General features: G+C 47.4%; 1 protein-coding gene across 1 annotated transcript in view; it reads left to right on the top strand.

Annotated features, from left to right (window-relative positions):
• Positions 1-17990, top strand: part of Cryl1 (crystallin lambda 1) — a 111483-nt gene that overhangs the window by 90784 nt on the left and 2709 nt on the right. Inside the window, exon 6 of the mRNA XM_055616822.1 lies at positions 12048-12153. Coding sequence (XP_055472797.1) covers positions 12048-12153 — 106 coding nt within the window. The remainder of the gene's footprint in view (positions 1-12047; positions 12154-17990) is intronic.

The following is a 17990-nucleotide window of genomic DNA, read 5'->3' as shown; positions in this document are numbered from 1 at the left end:
CTGTCCTCCATGTTTGCACGGACGCCCACTCTGCTGTGGTCTGCCTGTCCTCCATGTTTGCACTGATGCTCACTCTGCTGTGGTCTGCCTGTCCTCCATGTTCGCACAGATGCACACTCTCGTGTGACATGCTGTTTACCCTCTGCTGAGTTTGACTTACTTATTTCTGAATTCACAGCAGGCATTTACTGGTGTTCTGCTGTATTGTGTGACTTCGATTTCAGGGTAGTTCTTTGTAAAGAATTACAAAGATTATGACTGTGGATTATGAAAGGTTCTTCCCTTTCTGAAAGAGATTTATTTCTTTAGATGCTTGGTAGATCTATAGTGGAATTATTTGAGGCTGGAGAAATCTTTCAGGAACTTTTAAATCAGAAATCTAGTTTTTTTTAGTTATAGAATTGCTGTCTGTTTTCCTCTTGACTGAGTTTGGATTGTTCATGGTTGCTTCAGAAATGGGTCCATTCATTCCAAGGTAATGAATTTATAAGTGTAAAGTTGTTGGTAAAATTACTTTTATCCATTTTATGGCTTCGGAGTCTAGAGTGAGATCTCTGGTTTTATTTCTGAAAAACATGATTTGTGTCTGCTTTTCTTTTATTTCATTGTGTAGGGTTTGTCAATTTTATTTGTTTGCAAATTTTATTTTGAGAAGCAAAACTGTGTTAGTCAGCTTTCCATTGCTGTAACAAAGTGCCCGAGGATAAGCAACTTCAAGAGAACAAAGGTTTATTTGGGCTTAAAATATTGGGGGTTCAGTCTGTGATTGGCTGGTGCCTGTTGCAAGACAGCATATCAGCATGTGGAAGAGGAAGCCTGATTATGTCATGGTGATCAGATTGGATATAAAAAGTGTGTGTGGGGGAAGGCCAGGGTCCTGTATCCCTCTGGAGGCACATTCTCCTGACCCAAAGACTAGGCTCTACCTTCTCCCAATAGTGCCGAGCTGGAGACTAAGGCTTTAACACTCTGTCCTTTTTAGGGAGCATTTAATGTCTAAACAGTAGAACCTTTTCTTTCATTGATTGGTGTCTATTTTTGCAGTTTTAAATTCCAGTCAGTAATTATGGAGGGCGTATTTGAAGTTTTGCAGCTGAGCAATCAAGATCAATTCTCAGAGAAGACAAAAGGGAGGAATGATAGGCAGAAGGCTCTCCTGGGGATCTGTCCACAGCAGGTGTTTTCGAAGGGGTCACTGTGCTGTGGCAGCATTTCTAGGTAAGAAAGAGAACGCGTGGGAGTGAAAGGAGTGCTCTGGTCCTGCCTTTGCACACCCTGGCCGTGTCGTGCTGTTTGCTGCTGTCCTCACACCTCAGGCTTTCTGGCGAAGAATGGTATCCAAAGATATGAAGGAAGTATTGTCCAGTAGATGTTAGTCCTGTTTTGTCCTCTCTCCTAGTTTGACTTCATATTTGGGGCCCAGAAGACCTTCATGAACTGGCAGATGCCAGGTCTGGCTGCAGTCTAGTAACACCAGCATTTCCTGCCAGGGCTGGGTCACTGGGTAATGAGATCCTTTTGGCTGGGAATGTAATTTCAAGTTCATAGTCCCGAGGCATTAGCGCAGTGAGGGAATCTGTGTTGTGATGAAAACTCTTTGGCCAGACAATAGCTGAGTTTATTGCCCGTAAATTCTTTCCCCATCAGGGAAAAGGAGGTGGAGGAACCTGGAATGACTCATGAAGCCATCACCAGGTTCTCAGCCTGTTGGCATGTTTTGGTGGTAATCCTTAGAAATTGCTTGCCTTGTGCTTTATCCTCTTGAGCGGTGTAATCCCTAGCAGGATTCTTGTTCTCAGGGCGCTGTGAGGTCGAAGAGAAAGCATTCCCTTTGCACTTGAAGGGTTTAAGAATAGATCGACAAGTGGCAAGTGCGAATTTATTACCCTACCAGAGGGACATCACAGGACAGTGAGGTTCAAATGCCTGTATGCCCTTCTTTGTAAGGGGGAGGGAAGTGAGGGACTATAGAACATATTTGAGGGGCAGTGATTTTAGGCAGAATGAGTGACCAGAAAAACAGACAGTGGTCTGTAAACCACTCTCTTTGCAAGTTGAATGGACTCAGGATACGGACAACAGCTTGTGACAAGGTCTGCCCAGGTGTGGGGGCATCACGGTCTTCACCCTGTGGTAGGCAGGCTTAGTTTCATAAACTTAAGAGAGACCAAAGGCAGTTGTCTTCCTCTTGGGCGAGTCTAGTCTTCGGGCAGGAAAAGGAAGGGTAGCCTACATACATACAGTCTTCCAGCATTAACCAGCACACAAGACACCCAATTTAAAGTCAGTACACAGCATGCTGGGTCGTGGGGAGGGTCTGTGGACCCCTGCATCCTGAGAGACTGGATTAAGTTCTTAGCCTCTTGGCTTTTCACAAGGGGTATGGTCTGTGGCGTCTGACCGAGACACCTTGAGGGTGCTAGAACTCCATCATCGACCTTCGCTTCAAATATGAGGCCAAGTGCTGGGAGGGCTATTCCAGTTAACAAACTGTATTTCAAAGATCATGCTGTCAGATTAGCAGCTGATTACTCACTCAGCATTGCTTCGAGAATTAAGATCAGCTGGGCCCACCCGGAACAATCGCTTTCTTTCCCATTTCCCGTGATTGGATCTTTTCAGATCCGCCAGTCAGTTCTCCACAGCTTGAGAAACACGCTATTATTTTAGACTTCACAGAGTAGGAGACTGACCATAGTGAAGTGGCTTGGTCCGCACACTCCAGCTGGTTGGTAGCCCGCTTCTGCTGCAGGCTCTATGAACCTTACCTGGGTGCTTATAAGAAATGCAGCCTGGCATGGTGGCACACGCCTGTAATCCCAGCACTCAGGGAAGCAGACGCAGGCAGATCTCTGAGCTCAGCACAGTGACAGTGTCCGGCAGTATATCTGTCAGGATGACGAATGACTCTGTTCACTACGACCAGCTCCCTGTGGGTGAGCTTCTGTGCAGAGGCGCGGGGAGCAGGCACCCCTTCTGAGGAGGAGAGCTTTGAGGGAGCCCAGAACTATACCAGAGCCACACTTGCAAATCGGCACCGTTTGGCAGCCACCAGGTGAGGCTTCCGGAAGTAGAGCAGCTGATGTCTATACTCTGGCTCTCTGAAAATCTCCACGGAAACAGTGATCTGAATGTTAGAGATGGCGTGTGCAGACGGTCGCCCATGCCATCAAGTGGGGTTTATCTCAGGAATGCAGGAATGGTTCCACACACATGCAGATCTGTAAGTGCAGTACACCACCGAACTCAAGGGCAAAACCGTGTGACCCTCTGGGTAGGTGCCAAAAAAGCATTTGCCAAAATTCAGCATCCTCCTGTGATAAACAACAACCCCCAAAGTCTATACGTTAGGCAAAGAAACCCATGTGCCTTGGCTGGATATCCCAGCACTTGGGAGCCAGAGGCAGGTAGATCTTTATGAGTTCAAGGCCAGCTTTACATAGTAAAGCTCCTCCCTCCCCCCATCTCAAAGAAAAGAAATCAGAAAGATGAAGTGCAGCACAACAAAGGCCATGTAAGACAAGCCCACAGCAAGCGTTATAAGTCAGAGTCCACACATCAGTCCAAGATCAAGGACAAGCACAGCTGCCCACTGCACTGCGCCTGTTGGAGATCGCACTAGATATCCTCGCCAGGCAAACGAGGCAAAAGAAGAAATAAGTTGCGTCTAGATGGAAACAGAGATATTAGATCACCTCCACCAATTATGTGGTCCTGTTACAGAAAGCACTAAAGATGCCACAGAGGAAAAACCCTGTTAGGACAGATGACGTTGCAGTCCACAGGCAGAACTATGAAGCTGAAAGTTCTTACAGGATATAAAAGCCTTTCTATGCACTGACAGCAAAGTATCCAAAAATTAAAACGAAAAAACAAACAAACAAACAAACAAACAAACAAAAACTTCATTTATAATAGCTGCAGAAATGAAAATACTTAAAATAAATTTGGCCAAGTGAATGGCATGTCTGTGTCTGACCCCTGTAGAACCCTGATTAAGAAAAGCAGGACACAAATGGAAGAGTAGCCCGTGTTCATGGATTAGAAGAATTGCTCCAGTTAAGTGCCCACCCCATCCCAGCAGGAGACCTCTAGATCCAGTGTGATCTCTGTCAAATTCCATAGAGACAGCGTGGCCTTTTGGGGGGAAGACTCTAGATACCACATGAAATATGTTAGGATTGGGACACAAAAAGTTGCTGGGATGTGGGGCTCCGGGAGTGCAGGCCTCTTCCGGGAAAGAGTGGGAAGCCCCAGGCAAAGAGGGGACACTGTGGAGGTTTCTCCTCAGACAGGGACAAGTCACTCAGCTGGCTTTTCTTCAGGTTTCCTCTTGCCTGCGGAGCCGCTTGGCCCTGTGCGCGTTCTCAGGGGAGCACATTCATACCTTAGAGCCATTTGCAGGCTGTCCCCAGCTGCTGCCGCAGCCGAGCCTATTGGCCGAGAATCGTCTGCATTAGAACTCGTCCTAGCCTTGTTTTATTTTATTTTATTTATTTATTTTAGCAGACCACTTGTTCAGTAACAGGACTTGTTTGTTAGCATTTTATAAGTAGCCCCATCAGTGAACGACCCTGTGGAAACCCTCTCAGAATGGAGAGCTGGTCTCCGGTTTATTATCTCAGAGATGTCACCATGTCCTTAAACAGCTAACCAGGCTGGGCTGTAGCTCAGCAGCACAACACTTGTCAGCTCGCTCAAGGCCTAGGTTCAGTGCCTGGCGCCGCAAACAAAACAAAATGCCCAAACAAATAGCGCAACCGCGGGGTCTCTTCGACTAATGCTTGAGAGCCAAAGGAAGGGAGGAATGAAGAGCAGGCAGGCGTGCTGGCAAGCTGTAAGTGAAAATGCGGTTTCCATACCACCCTTCCAACCCTCACACAGGTGAGCAGTCGGTCGTAAATGTTGGTGGAAGCTGGGGAGTTAGTAGACAGGGTCTCTGAGGTGGAGGAAGAAAGGGAGTGTTCAAGGAGCAGTCAGGTCCCAAGAGCAGGGCACCTTGTCGCCTGGTGAGATGCCACCGTCCACCAGCTCAAAGTGGAAGCCGCTCGGAGCCACTGGGACCTGAAACTCTTTGAGATGTCTTTTGATCTTTGTTGGTTTCTGTTCTAAAGGCAGGGTCCTGCTGTGTAGTCCAGGCTGGTCTCACCCACCCACCCTCGTGTGTGAGTGCTGAGATAACAGCTGTGGCCCAGCACATCTGGTTCTTTCGGGAGAGGCAGACAGAGCTTTCTCTGTGCTGTATCTTTGGTGCCAGAGGCTTGTACTTTTTCAGTCAAACCTCTTTGTACCAAACTTTACTCCCAGGGACCCCTTCAGCTGTGGTTCAGGTTGAGTGCTCCTAATCAAGTCATCCAAAATCTGAAATATTTTCAAAATATAAAACTTAGTGGTTCTAGCTGGGCGTGGTGGCACACGCCTGTAATCCCAGCACTTTTGAGGCAGAGGCAGGTAGATCGCTGTAAGCTTGAGGCCACTTTTTTGTTCTTGTGTTTGGTTTTAAGGTTAAGACATTTCTTGTCCTTCAGACTCTGTAAGATGGTTCATCATCTCCCAGAAAACACGGTCATCTACACGATGTACTGATTAAAAAATGCTATGGAAATTATAATTGTTTTGTTTTGATTTTTGGTTCAATTCCATTTTAAAACTTCAAAGAAAATTCAAAGGGGAAACTACATCTAGCTTTGCCCTGTCCCAAGGCAGATTCTTTTTTTTTTTCCCTGCAGGCTTTCATCCATCTAGTCCCTTATATGAATGCTTTGCTCGAGTAGTCATTGAAGTTTAATGGCTCCCTCAGTTCATTTGATCGACTTCTGGATGGTTGGGTGTTTCTCCCATTGCAGGTCATTTTGAGGTAGCTTTTATTCCTGTCATAGAACTCACTGACCTCTTGGCACCTGTGTCTTAGTCCTTGGGGGTCTTTTCATGGATAATCTGGGGTGTGGCCTCCCCAGGCCAGGGAGTGACTTTTTTTTTTTTTTTTTTTTTTTTTTACCACTTACTAGATATGAATAAAATGCTCTTGAGAACAAGACTTGCTTCTCCTGCCACCCAAGGGGCACCTGGGTTCCCAACAGACTCACCAGTAAGGGCCATCTGCCGCATCTCATATTCTTTCCCCCAGGGCTCTAGCTCCTTAGCGTCTCTCAGGATGTGTGTTTTCTAAGCATGATTCAGTGTCCTGTTGCATGAGCTAAGTGTGGGCTTCGGTAGGCTCTTCCAAAGTTGGCGAAATCTGCCTGTGTCATCATGCAGGAATGTCTATGTCCTGCTTGTAAGTGTTGGCAAGAGGCCATGCTGCTCACAGACCTGTGAGTAACCATGGGGCAGGAGGCAGCTCCCAGACTCTTTTATTTTCTCCTTATTAAGATTTACTCCTGCCTTACATTTCCCCGGAAGGTGGCATGGGTGGGCTGGGAGTGGTCAGGCCAGGTCTTTTTTGGCTCCTGGAGCTGGAGTTACAGGTTGCTGTGACCCACCTGATGTGGATGCTGGGAACCAAACTCGGGTCCTCTGCAAGGGCAGAGTGTGCTCTTGACCGATGTGCTGTCTCTCTAGCATCCCTACCTCCGCAACCATGTCTATGGAGAAGAAAATTCGAAACAGAATATATAAGACTATACTGATGGAGAGAACTAATCCATGGTCCCGCTTCACCTCTTGTGGAAACTGCATTGCAATAGTCTTCAGTTTGCAAGACCAGTGCTCTAGCTAGGAAACTATGGAGCCCAAACAGTTCTCAGTTTGAGCCTCCAGACCTGAAACTCTCTGTCTTCGGACCATCTACAAGGAGCTCCAGGGATGATGTCTCTGAGGGGACAGCCCTGAACCTGGCTCCTGTTGGAGTTAGTTCGGTACCTGAGGGTTGTGTTCTCCAGCCTGCCCAGAAGCACCTCTGGAGAAGACAAATTCCTGCCTCTCAAGGTTATTCCATAGAAATAGGGGTTGAAGTGGCTCCTTGACCTGTAACCCCTTAGTGGCCGTGATATATCAAAACAAATCCATCTTCCTTCCTGTCCCCTTTAGGTGACCAAAGGTGGCAGAGTTCCATGCCTTCCACACAGCAGAGTCTGGAACTTACTCATCATACAATCTCTTTTTGCCCTTCACCCTTCATCTTTCTGTAGTTTCTCAGTTAGGACAGTGGGCTTGCGCCATAACAGTTTGGGCTGAAGGTTGGGGAGGGCGGGACTCATGTGGAACCTTATCTGCAGGCCTGGTAGCATGGGTCCCTGGAGGCGACATGGTGGCTCAGTAAGGACTATTCACTCAGAGATACTTGACAACTCAGGACCAAGCATGGGGAAATCAACAAAGCAAAAATGCAAGAACAAAACTGGGAAAAAAAGTTTAGTTAGGTAAAGGAATGTGGCCAGGGTTGAAATGGGAAAGGCAAAGGGGAAACGAGGGTAAGAAAGCACATTTAAGAAAGTTAAAAGGGTGAATGGTCAAAGAGAAGGAAAGATAAGTGTGTGTAGCTGGTGATCTGTAGTGGCGACAGACACAGGATTTATCAAATATTGTGCGCCATGCAAGGCTCACACCTGCCTTCTGTCTTTCTGTGAGAGTCCCAGTCACCACAGCGTGCATTGCCTTCCTTACTGTTGGTCCTTGGATGTGTGAGTCTTCCCCTTCCTCTCCCACCCCACAGATCACTGGTCAGACAGTGGAGGTGCTCCTGGGGAACTTAGTGTATCAGCTGGCCTGAATGGCAGGGTGTTATTCTCTGCGGCATCTAACTGGTTAAGAAGTCTAAAGAGCTGAACTGAGGCCTCCAAAGAGTCATCAGCCCACAGTCACACAAGTCACTGCCTTGAAATAAAGCTCGTGTATAAACAGTGACCTGTGTGTGAGTTCTTTACCCACGGTTACAAGGAACTACAGATTGGAAACATTTTTACAAATTGAACAAAGAGTTGTATTCATTGTTCTCTAAGCAAAATGTCATGACTTCTAAATTACATTTACTTGTTTATTGAGTGAATGCATGTGTGTGTGTATTCATGAATACATATGGAAGTCAGATGTCAACTTCCAGAGATTGGTTCTTTCCTTTGACCATGAACCAATGTTTGAATGCAAATTACCAGGTTTGACTGCAAATACCTTTACCCACTTGAACCTTCTCACTGGACCAAATTATTGCATAGCGTTTATTCTGTGTTAGGTGTTGTAAGTCACCAAGAGGTGAGTTAAAGTCTTTGGGGGAGATGTGCGTAGGCTTTAAGACAGTTCCACACCAGTTTATTTGAAGGACTTGAGTATCCATGGTCTCTGGTAAGGGGAGATAGGATGGTCAGCAATAAGATCTCCGTGGACACTGAGGGAGGGGTGTGGATGTGTGTGTGTGTCCACTAATAGAATCCCCAAACCACTAATTATGCTTAAAATGTGTGTTAGAGCAACTGAACACTTCTTTCTCTGCCTCATGTTGTCTTACTTCTCTGATGACTGTCTCGCCTCTCCCGGTCCCCAGCCTGATGCATCAGTGTAGATTGTGTTAAGTCCCAGATCTTGAGAAAAGCAGAAGTTTTCCAGAGAAAGGGGATTCCTTACCATTTCGTCTGGGCCCGCCTCACCCCAAGGCTTCTCAGAACATGATACAGAAGCCAGGCTCTGAACCAACAGTAATGGCAGTGTTCACTGCTCCGCATGAGTCTTTAGGACTCTGCTAACCTCCTGGGACTGTTCTTTGTAAACGTGTCTTGAGAAATTTGCCACAAAATGGAGGAAGTACCGATAGCTATTCTGATAAGTATTAAACTGGGCTGGCATCGGGTTCCGTGCTCCAAGCCAGTGTGCTGACCTCTGTCCAGGTCCCAGGAATCATTTGTTAGCATAGCGTTTCAACACTAGCACTTATTTCTACCTCTTCTGCCGCCAAGGACATTTGTGATACATAGCATCATATGCGTTATGGTACAGTTGGGTTGGAAATTTGCTCAGGAGCAGAACTGGGCCAGTGTATCCTGGGTGTCAGGCCTGTAGTGCAGCCTCTGGGGGAAGTGTGCCTGTTTGCCTCAGTGATGTGAAGTTTCAGTCAGCGAGGAACAGGGTTGAATGGAAATACCCGTGGCCATTTTCTTCCTCTAGATTAGCTTCTAGGTAAAAACACAAGCTTGAGGAATCCCCTTGGAAATTCTACACAGGGCAGAAAGAAATGCAGAAGTGGAGATAAAGAGTGAAGCACTCTTCCCTTTTCTGTCTGCCTCATGGGAGAAGGACGGAGGGAAATTGATCGGTCTCCTCCTCCAGACGACATCAGAAAGAAAGGCAAGCTGCTGGGAATCGATGGGGCACTTGCCCAGCACACGTGAGCCTGGCCAGCTCCCTTCTATTCCCAGCAAAAAAGGAAAAACAAAACAAAACAAGAGTTCGCTACTTTGGGTAGCTCATTGCTTGAAAGTCTTGAAAATCTTTTAACGTTGGCTCTAAAATGAGTAAACCCAATTGTAGAAGAAAGAGCTGGATCGCGTTGCAAGCACCTAGTGGTGTCTGTGTTTGTTCCTGTCACAGGTTGGAGGCTAACGTGAAAAAACGTCAGGCATTTTGGAATGCTGACCTGAAACTCGAGGCTGAAGGAGGGGGTCTTCAGGCCACCTGGCTGCCTCTCACCGCATTCTAGGGCTCTCAGAGTGCAGGAATCCCCCCACCCTCACCTCGAAGGCAGGCTAGGAGAGCAAGAGCTTGCCAGGTAGGAAGAAGCAGCTGGGAAGGACAGTTCCACACCGGATGGGTCTCTAGATGGTTCTGGACATTAATGGAGGCCTTCCAGAGATTCTCTCCTCCTCGGGCCCTCTCCTTTCTTTCAGCTTTGTTTTGGGGAATGAAAAGAACAGCACTTGTCAGCATTTGGGTGAACTGAATAAATTCCTTTGCTCTTCTATGCAGTCCAAATAAACCCCCGGTAGGGTGGTACCCAGTGGACCCACATTGCCCTCCATACATCACGGCACCCTGTGTTTGGAAGGAGAGTGATGAAAACTTCCTTACGCAGTGCTGGTGCCCAAGGCAATGAGGGTGATGCAATGCTCTGGGGAGAGGCAGAGCATTGCCTAATAAAGTAGAAGATGGAGCATGGTCCCAGCACTTGTTCTGAGACGTAGGCTGGGGTTCTAGAACATTCTCTGTTGCCTTGTGTACAGGAGTTGTCCATCAGAATCAACAGGAATAAACGAACTATAAGCACACATAGAATAGATGCCTCTTTAGTTTTACTCTTGGGGTGCTGTGGATGGAACCCTCTTGTTAGGAAGGCAAGCCTCATCCTCCCCCGCCTCCGTGTGTACCTTAAAAACAAAACTAAGTCACGTGAGAATGATACCATGCAGCTGCTTGGTTAGAAATGTGCAGAAAGTGATCTCTTTCGCTGAGGGGCATAAACTGAGGGCCGGTCTCAAAAGCCAGGACGTGGTTATTGCAGAAGGTGGGTGTTGTCGTTAGGAAGACAGTGAGCAGGTGCCCATGCCTCATCTTATCACAGTTCTCCGGCGGCATGTACGTCTTGCGCACGCGCAGTCTCTCTGTGCCTGCAGCTGGATGGAAAGTGGCTCTCTAAAGTTGGGTTGCGCAGTCAGACATGCCTCTTGTCATTCCAGGGTGGTGGGTTCTCCTTCATTTTGATTCTGCAGCTCTATCCTCTTGCTGATGCTGTTTCAAGTGAACTGGGGTGATCCAAATGCACAGGACCCAAGACTCCCCATGCCTTGTATTTGTTGGGGTACAGTGTGTGGTGGCAAACCCACTTTGCCAGCCCCTCTAAGTCTTGTTACTTTTGGAGTCTGGGAAGTGGAACGTGCCAGCTGACCAGGCCAGCAGGGGGCGCTTCAGCCTCTGAGGCCCAAATCCCAGGGGCATCTGAAGGACAGAGGGTTCCTCCCTGTGGAGCCATGAAGACCATGATGAACTTTCAGATTCCTTTTTCAGTCTGGCAAAGGCCCATCCTTAAGAAGGAGGTCAGACAGTCCTTTCAGGGAGAGATCTAAAACCCAGACTGAGGTGACATGTCTGATGGGTTGCTTGCCTGAGCTTGTCACCAGGAGCAAGGTACACGGGGTGACAGGGTATGCATGGATCTCCATATAGGAACTGGGCTCTCCAGCTAAGAGCTAACAATGGACCCTAGTGCTGCTTATGTGAGAGGTGGCATGGTTAGTGGCCCTACAGATAGCAGGCCCCACAGGGCCCTCCCTAAAAGAAACAGCCCAGGAATGAGGCCCTGGGTGGCAGGTTCCAAAGGGACGTTGCCAGTCTAGCCAGCAGGAGTCTTGGGGAAATGTTTCTTTTTCCTCATATCTGTCTTCCCAAGAGTTGAGATGCCCAAGATACAGAGGTCCCCAGCAGGGAAGTAAACCTGGGATGAATTGTCAGAATATACCACTAATGATTTCAGCCCCATGCCCAGACACACACACACAAATTGGCTGGCTTTCTAAGCACACACACACACACACACACACACACACACACACACACACACACACCAGCTTTCTTCTTGCTTGGCAGTTCACATTTGCAGAAACCTCTAGGGCCCCACCTCAGCAAACAAACCCATCCTAAGCTGTGTTTCATCAAAGAATGGCATTTCCTACAAACTCATTAAGAGCTGGAACAAGGCCTGACTTGTAGGCAGGTGATTCCTGACAGCCGCTTCCCATTCTTTTGAGGTGTTTAAACACACTGCCACCCCCTGATCAAATATCCAGAAATCCTCCTGGCCTTTTCCTTGGGTCTCCATTATCCTTGCTGTCTCCAAAACTCCGGGTGACGTGTGGGGCTGGTGAAGAGGAGAAGGGGTACAGACAGACTGCAGGTCTCAGTATTTGTACCATAACTGTCTTTTTCAGGACCCATGCTTATAGGATAACCTGGCTGTACAAAATCCATTAAAATATTGTAGTGCATTGGCAAGTGGTTTGTTTTGTTTTTGGTGCGCGTGTGTGTGGTTACTGCTTACAAGAAGTTAGAACAAGCTATGTTAACAAAATTGCCTTTGCAAAGAACTCACCTGTGTTTTCTGCCTTCCCCCCCCCCCCCCAATGCAGGAAGGAATAGTATCTCCTAACGACCTGGACCTGGTCATGTCAGATGGGCTGGGCATGCGCTATGCATTCATTGGACCCTTGGAGACGATGCACCTCAATGCTGAAGGTAGGCCTGGGCCAGAGCTGGGGCTCTGTGGTTTTGACTGTTTCTTTGAGCTTTATTATCTGCTAGCTTGGGCAGTTTTTGTTTGTTTGTTTGTTTTGTTTTTGTTCTGTGTGTGTGTGTGTGTGTGTGTTTTGAGACATTGTTTCTCTGTGTAGCCCTTTGTAGACCAGGGTGGTAGCAAACTCACAGAGATCAGCCTGCCTCTGCCTCCCTGAGTGTGGGATTACAGGTGGGCACCATTGGCCCTGGCTGTGCCATTTCCTCCTAAACAGAACAGTAACTGCAGTCTCTAGAAAGGGACTCAGACAGAGTGGAGGCACAGAGCGCTGTGAGCTGAATCTAAGTCTGTGTGGGCTCCGTGAAGCTCAGGGCGCAGGATTCTGAGGAGTCCTTGATGAAATCGAAAAGGAAGAAAAGGAAGTGCTGTGATGGGGACCTTGTTGGGTATCTTGGAAGAGAGGCTGTAGCTTCCTTGAGGTGTTGAAATTGATTACAGAGCAAGAAGGAGGACAAAGACACCAGACAGCGGTGCCAAGCAGACCGCAGCGATGCTTCTGGGGCCATCCTCTGCCTACACAGGCGTGCCTGCGGGTGCTTCCACAGAGCAGTGGGATGGCCTTCCCGAAGGCTAGGAGTCACAAGGCCTTCCAGGAGAGGCCTGGCAGGGTGGGGCAGGCCAGACAACTGTCCTGGAAGCTGACTTCAGAGGCCTGGAGAACTCAGTATGACCTGGTAATTCCAAGAAAGATAACTTGGAAGGATAAGAGTGAAGCAGATTTCCAATGATCCAAAGATGACCAGCTGCTGAAGCCCATACCAAATTAAAACACACCAGTGCAACGGTGTACCAAAATCTGAGAGATGCTACCTACCCGTTAGCTATCTCTTGCCATTAAAATGATTGTAACTTTTTCCCCCTATTACATAGCTCTCGCTAGCCACAAACACATTATCCAGCTGCTGAATTCTGGGACTTTGGGATTGAGCCATATCCAGCACAATGGGAAAGAGTATTTATGTTTTCTTCTTTTCCTTTTGTTTTGCTGGGAAATCAAGTCTAGAGCCTTCTGTATGCCTGGCAAGCACCCCTCCGCTGAGCCTCGAGTAACTTTTATTATCATTTTACTGCTCTGTTGCTGGAAACTCATACAATTACTATATGTTACTTTAACAGAGCCCTCATTAAGTGGTAAAAGAGACATAGAAAGAAAAAAATGGAGTGTTACCTGGAGTGTCAAGACCGTATTTCACAAGTGATATTGAGAAGTGAGATTTCCTGGGAGGCCAGAGGGGTATGAATGGTTCCCATCATTTTGTTTGGTTAGGTTTGGTTTGGAGATAGGTCTCCTGATACTGATAATGTAGCCCAAGTTGGGCTCAAACATCAAATAATCCCACATGCCTCTGCCTCCCTGGGTGCTGGGATTACAGGCGTGTGCCACCGTGCTCTGCTGATGTGCCTGTTTTTTGAGTGGGTAAGCAGACAGGCCTGACTGATTTGACAGAAAGAACTTCGTCGTAACTGGTGCTAGTGGTCCAGGAAGGGAAGGCTCATGCCCTTGGTGAATTAAAGGAGTGAACCCATTACACCAGCTTTGCAATAATAGTCCAAACACCGAGTGTTCCTTACAGGCTAAGAGCAGCCAAAGGAAGGAAGGAGCCTCCCAGTGGCTGCCATGCTTGTGGGAGGATAGCCATTGAACATGAGAAGAAAATACCAAGAGGACGCCTTCATACAAGTGAGATAAGAGTTTTAAAGTATCACTGGAATGGTCTCAGATCATTTCTGATGTCTTTTCAGCCAAACCTTATGAGTGGGGAGCATAGCCAAGCATTTGAAATGGACATGGATTCTGCCTGATAACCACCATATTTCTCTTTCTTGAGAGAACTGAGAGAGGTGAGGCATTGTGAGGAATCGATAGGGAGAGAACTGAGAACAGCTTTGATTCTCAAACAAACAGAAACAGAAGCCGGTGACCCCAGGCATTCCAGGATCAGTGAGGTTGCAGACAGGAAGGAGGCCACAACAATTTTTCAGACAAAACTGATATGATAAGAAAGCTTAATTGGCTTAATATGATAATAAGAGTCGGGTGCAGTTTTCACCTTCTGAGCATTCCAAAGCCTAGAGCTAGAAAGCTAGAAGATCTGGCCGGGAACCAATGGCCCCTATTATTCTGGTGTCACCCAGAATCTATCCAGGTTGGCGTGGGGAAGAAGTTTCTCGGTTTTGTTGACGCGGCTTTTATAAAAGCACCCGTCTTAGGCCAGCAGGAGTTTTTAGTCTTAAAAGCTACCAGTTTTCCAAAGCACGTGCAGATGCTTTAAGGTTATTTAGCTATTTCTAAAACTTGACGATAATTTTGTTCAAGTTGGAGAGAAAACACCAGGGCAGGCAAGCTGTAAAGGCTGGCAGCCACCAGGAGGAGGGGGAGAGTTGAAGAGGACAGTCTTGTCTTTTGAGTTGGGGTCAGAAGAGCCTGGGCAGTGAAGCTGGAGGCAGAAGGTGGGAGAAGCTTCAGAGAATGAATAAGAATTCTCAGAGTTCCAGGGAAAATCTCTGCAGGCTTTGGCCAGTATCTGAAAGAAAGAGGTAAAAAGAAAAGAAAGAATTGGGAAGGCCTTATGGCAGAGGTGCTTTGAGAAGCTGGGGGTGAAGTTGGGGGGAATTTCAATTAGGTAGGAACGCAGTAGGGTAGAGTGATCGCTCAGCCTGTCATCTTTTCTTTTTCAAAACATCCTCTGTGAAATGTATGCTTTCAGGATAGAGGATCTGGCCAGTGAGACAGTTAGCTAACCTCCGCTCTGGCTTTCCCATCTGTTAGCTGCATGCATGAGCTTAGAGCATCCAGTTGACTCTGTGCATCTTGGTTTTCTCATCTCTTCCATGGGGATGACAACCAGTTCTGGCAGGGGCGGGTGGGGGTATGTGTGAAGAGGTCACATGTGAGCACAAGGAAACCACACGGAAGGCAGTTGTCCAGGTGGATTACGTACATAACCCATGACCTTTTGTTTATTCTGTCTTTATGTGGTGGTGTTGCTGGGCCATGGAACCCAGAGCTCCGGGCACGCTACACTGAGCTACACATCCACCATTTGACTGTTGTCTTTATTCAGCTTGTTGTGTTTAATTTATTACTCTTCCAGCGTTTTTTATTTGTTTTTAGTTTTCTTAATTCTCCCCAAAAGATTCACCCAGGCCTGAGGGAGAAATCCATAGTGAGTACAGATGAGGCAGGTTTTGATTGCTGGAGACAGGGAGCCTTAGAATAAGGCCTGGTTTGTTTCTTTGTTGAGCCTCTGGGCCCTGCCCTGTCCCCCAAAGCTCTTTGGACTTTGTGTCTTGCTGTCCCTGCGGAGGGCCAACATCTGAGAATCTTGCAACCCCGGATACCCCTGAATTGGTTGTTTCCTGGCTCCTTGTCTTGTAGATACTTACCTGGTTTTTTTAGCAGGAAGTTTTATTCCTCTGTGTCAAGCCATCATTGCTGGTGGAAACAGCTGAGCTGAAAAGGGGGTCGGGGGGGCTGGTGCTGGAATGGGCCCTGTTACCATGATAATTCTGTCCTTGGAGGACATTCAATATTGTCATTCTGTTTTCGGGCCCTTCTGACCTGTTTTCATAAAGCCTGTGAAACTTTCTCTCAACTCAGGTGAATCCATGTAGGTGGGGGCTCATGAGCTGGGTCAAAACTAGACCCCTCCAAAATAGGTTACAAGCAGGGCTCTCCAGGAAACCCAGTGTTGGGTGGCATCATTCAGGTCTGGATGGTGGGCCATGTTTCACACCGTAAAATCAACAGGCAAGAGGGCTTCCTGTTGGTAGAGGTGCTAGGGTTTAGGAAACCCCATGTTTTACCTGAAGGGTCTCACAGATTGAGAACTGTGATTCAACAAGATAAGCTAAATCTAATCTCGAGAATCAACCCCTCCTGTGTCGTCTTTGTCCATACAAGCATGTCCTAAAAAATTAGGCCCATGGGCCAGAGAGTTGAGAGCAGGGTTAAGAGTCCTGGCTACTATTCCAGAGGATCTGAATCTCATTCTCTGTGCCCACATAGACTCACAACCACCGCACAGACCCAGCAGCCGAGACACTAACATGCATTAAATAAGAACAAATAAGCCTTTAAAAAAATCAGGCTTAGCTCTGCCAAGCCAAGCTTTCCAAGGGCTGTGGAAGAGCAAAGCTCATGTGGACAGAGGACACGAAAGCACAGAAGGAAGGACAAAGGGAAGGTTGGACTGGCAGGGGAAAGGGTGGCGGTGAGCTAACATGGTAAAAGGGTAAGGCCGGGCTTTTTCCTTTCTGGTAGAATTGCTATTTTAGAGAAAATTTCCACTCAGGCTTTTTTTGTTTTTTTTCTCTCTCTCATGTAGAGAAGTCAAATTCTGTTGCACAGGGGGAAGGTTGTGAGTTGTATTATAAGCAGTTTTACCACATTCTATTCTATGTTGAAGAAATAAATGTCCTATGGGAATTGGAGAGATGGCACTTGTTTCTTTTGCAGAGGACCAGGATTCGGTTCTCAGCACTCACATGGCAGCTCAGAACCATTCCTGGTGCCCTCTCCCAAACTCCACACACAGTAAGCATGCACTTGGTGCACACACATACAGGCAGGCAAAACCCTCCTCGGCTCGTTAAATCTGCAGCCATGTCAATTTTCCCCACTTCCTTCTGTGATGGTGTGGAGCGTGGAGTGCTTGGGGACCAGCCTGTGGCGTTATTTGGGAACAAGCATGGGACCTTTAAGACATGGGATCCTGAGCCATCTCAGTTTTCCACCAAGCCTGAGGACCTGATTTGCTCCCCAGGACCCATGCAGTGGAAGGAGAGAGGTAGCTTCCACAACGTGTTCCCTGACCTCTACGCATGTGACACAAACACACGTGCACGCATGCACACACAAATGTTTTAAAAGAGGTGGCGTTCATTTAGAAATAAGTCAGAGCACCGGGGGTGTGCCCTTGAATGGGGAGATTGGGAGGCTGGCCTCTCCTTGTCTGTATCCTGGCCGTCATGAGGGGAGCAGCTTCTCTTCATCACCGTGGTGTTCTGCTCACCACAGGCCCAGAGCTGTGGAGAAGCCAACCAGCTGAGCTGAGCTGGGACAGCACGGCGTGGAGGGCTTGTGCACAGCATGGGTATGGCAGGTCTGGCGCTGGCCCTGCTGGTGGCATTGTAAGCGAGTGATGAGCACAGTCCTGAAGATAATCGACACACTGATTATCTTAGGGATCTTGTCAGAATGGTGGGAGCTGACCAACTTTAATCACTTAATGTCTCTCTGATATATTCAACTCTGTGTCTCTTGCCCCTGTTCCAAATGAATACATTGCAGTTGTGGCTACATTTTATTATCATTAGTGTGTGAATAAGCAAATAGGGAAAATGAAACAAATGCTTCTGGTTTGTTGTTGTTGTTTGTTTGTTTTGAAGGGAAAGGCATGTTTACCCCATTTTCTGGACTCTGGCAACTTTAATCCATTGGACAAGACGTTGCTAGGCATTTACAGGAACTTGCCAAGTTCTGGACTACCAAGTCAACACCTGTGCAGTGAGAGCTCCTCTTTAAAAATTAGCCATGGACTAACTGCAGGTGCTAATGGTCAGCATTAATATTTCACCCTCCAAAACAGTTTCTCAAGCTGGGTGTGGAAGGCACACACCAGAAACCCCAGCATTTGGGAAATAGAAATAGGAGGGACTGTGTTCAGAGCTAGCCTTGACTTCAAGGTGAGTTTGAAGTCAGCCTAAACTATATGAGACCCAGTCTTGATACACACACACACACACACACACACACACACACACACACACACACACA

This window comes from Psammomys obesus, unplaced genomic scaffold, assembly GCF_907164565.1.
Source record: "Psammomys obesus unplaced genomic scaffold, mPsaObe1.curated_primary_1811, whole genome shotgun sequence".
Taxonomy (NCBI): domain Eukaryota; kingdom Metazoa; phylum Chordata; class Mammalia; order Rodentia; family Muridae; genus Psammomys; species Psammomys obesus.
This window is presented reverse-complemented; position numbering and strand designations above follow the sequence as displayed.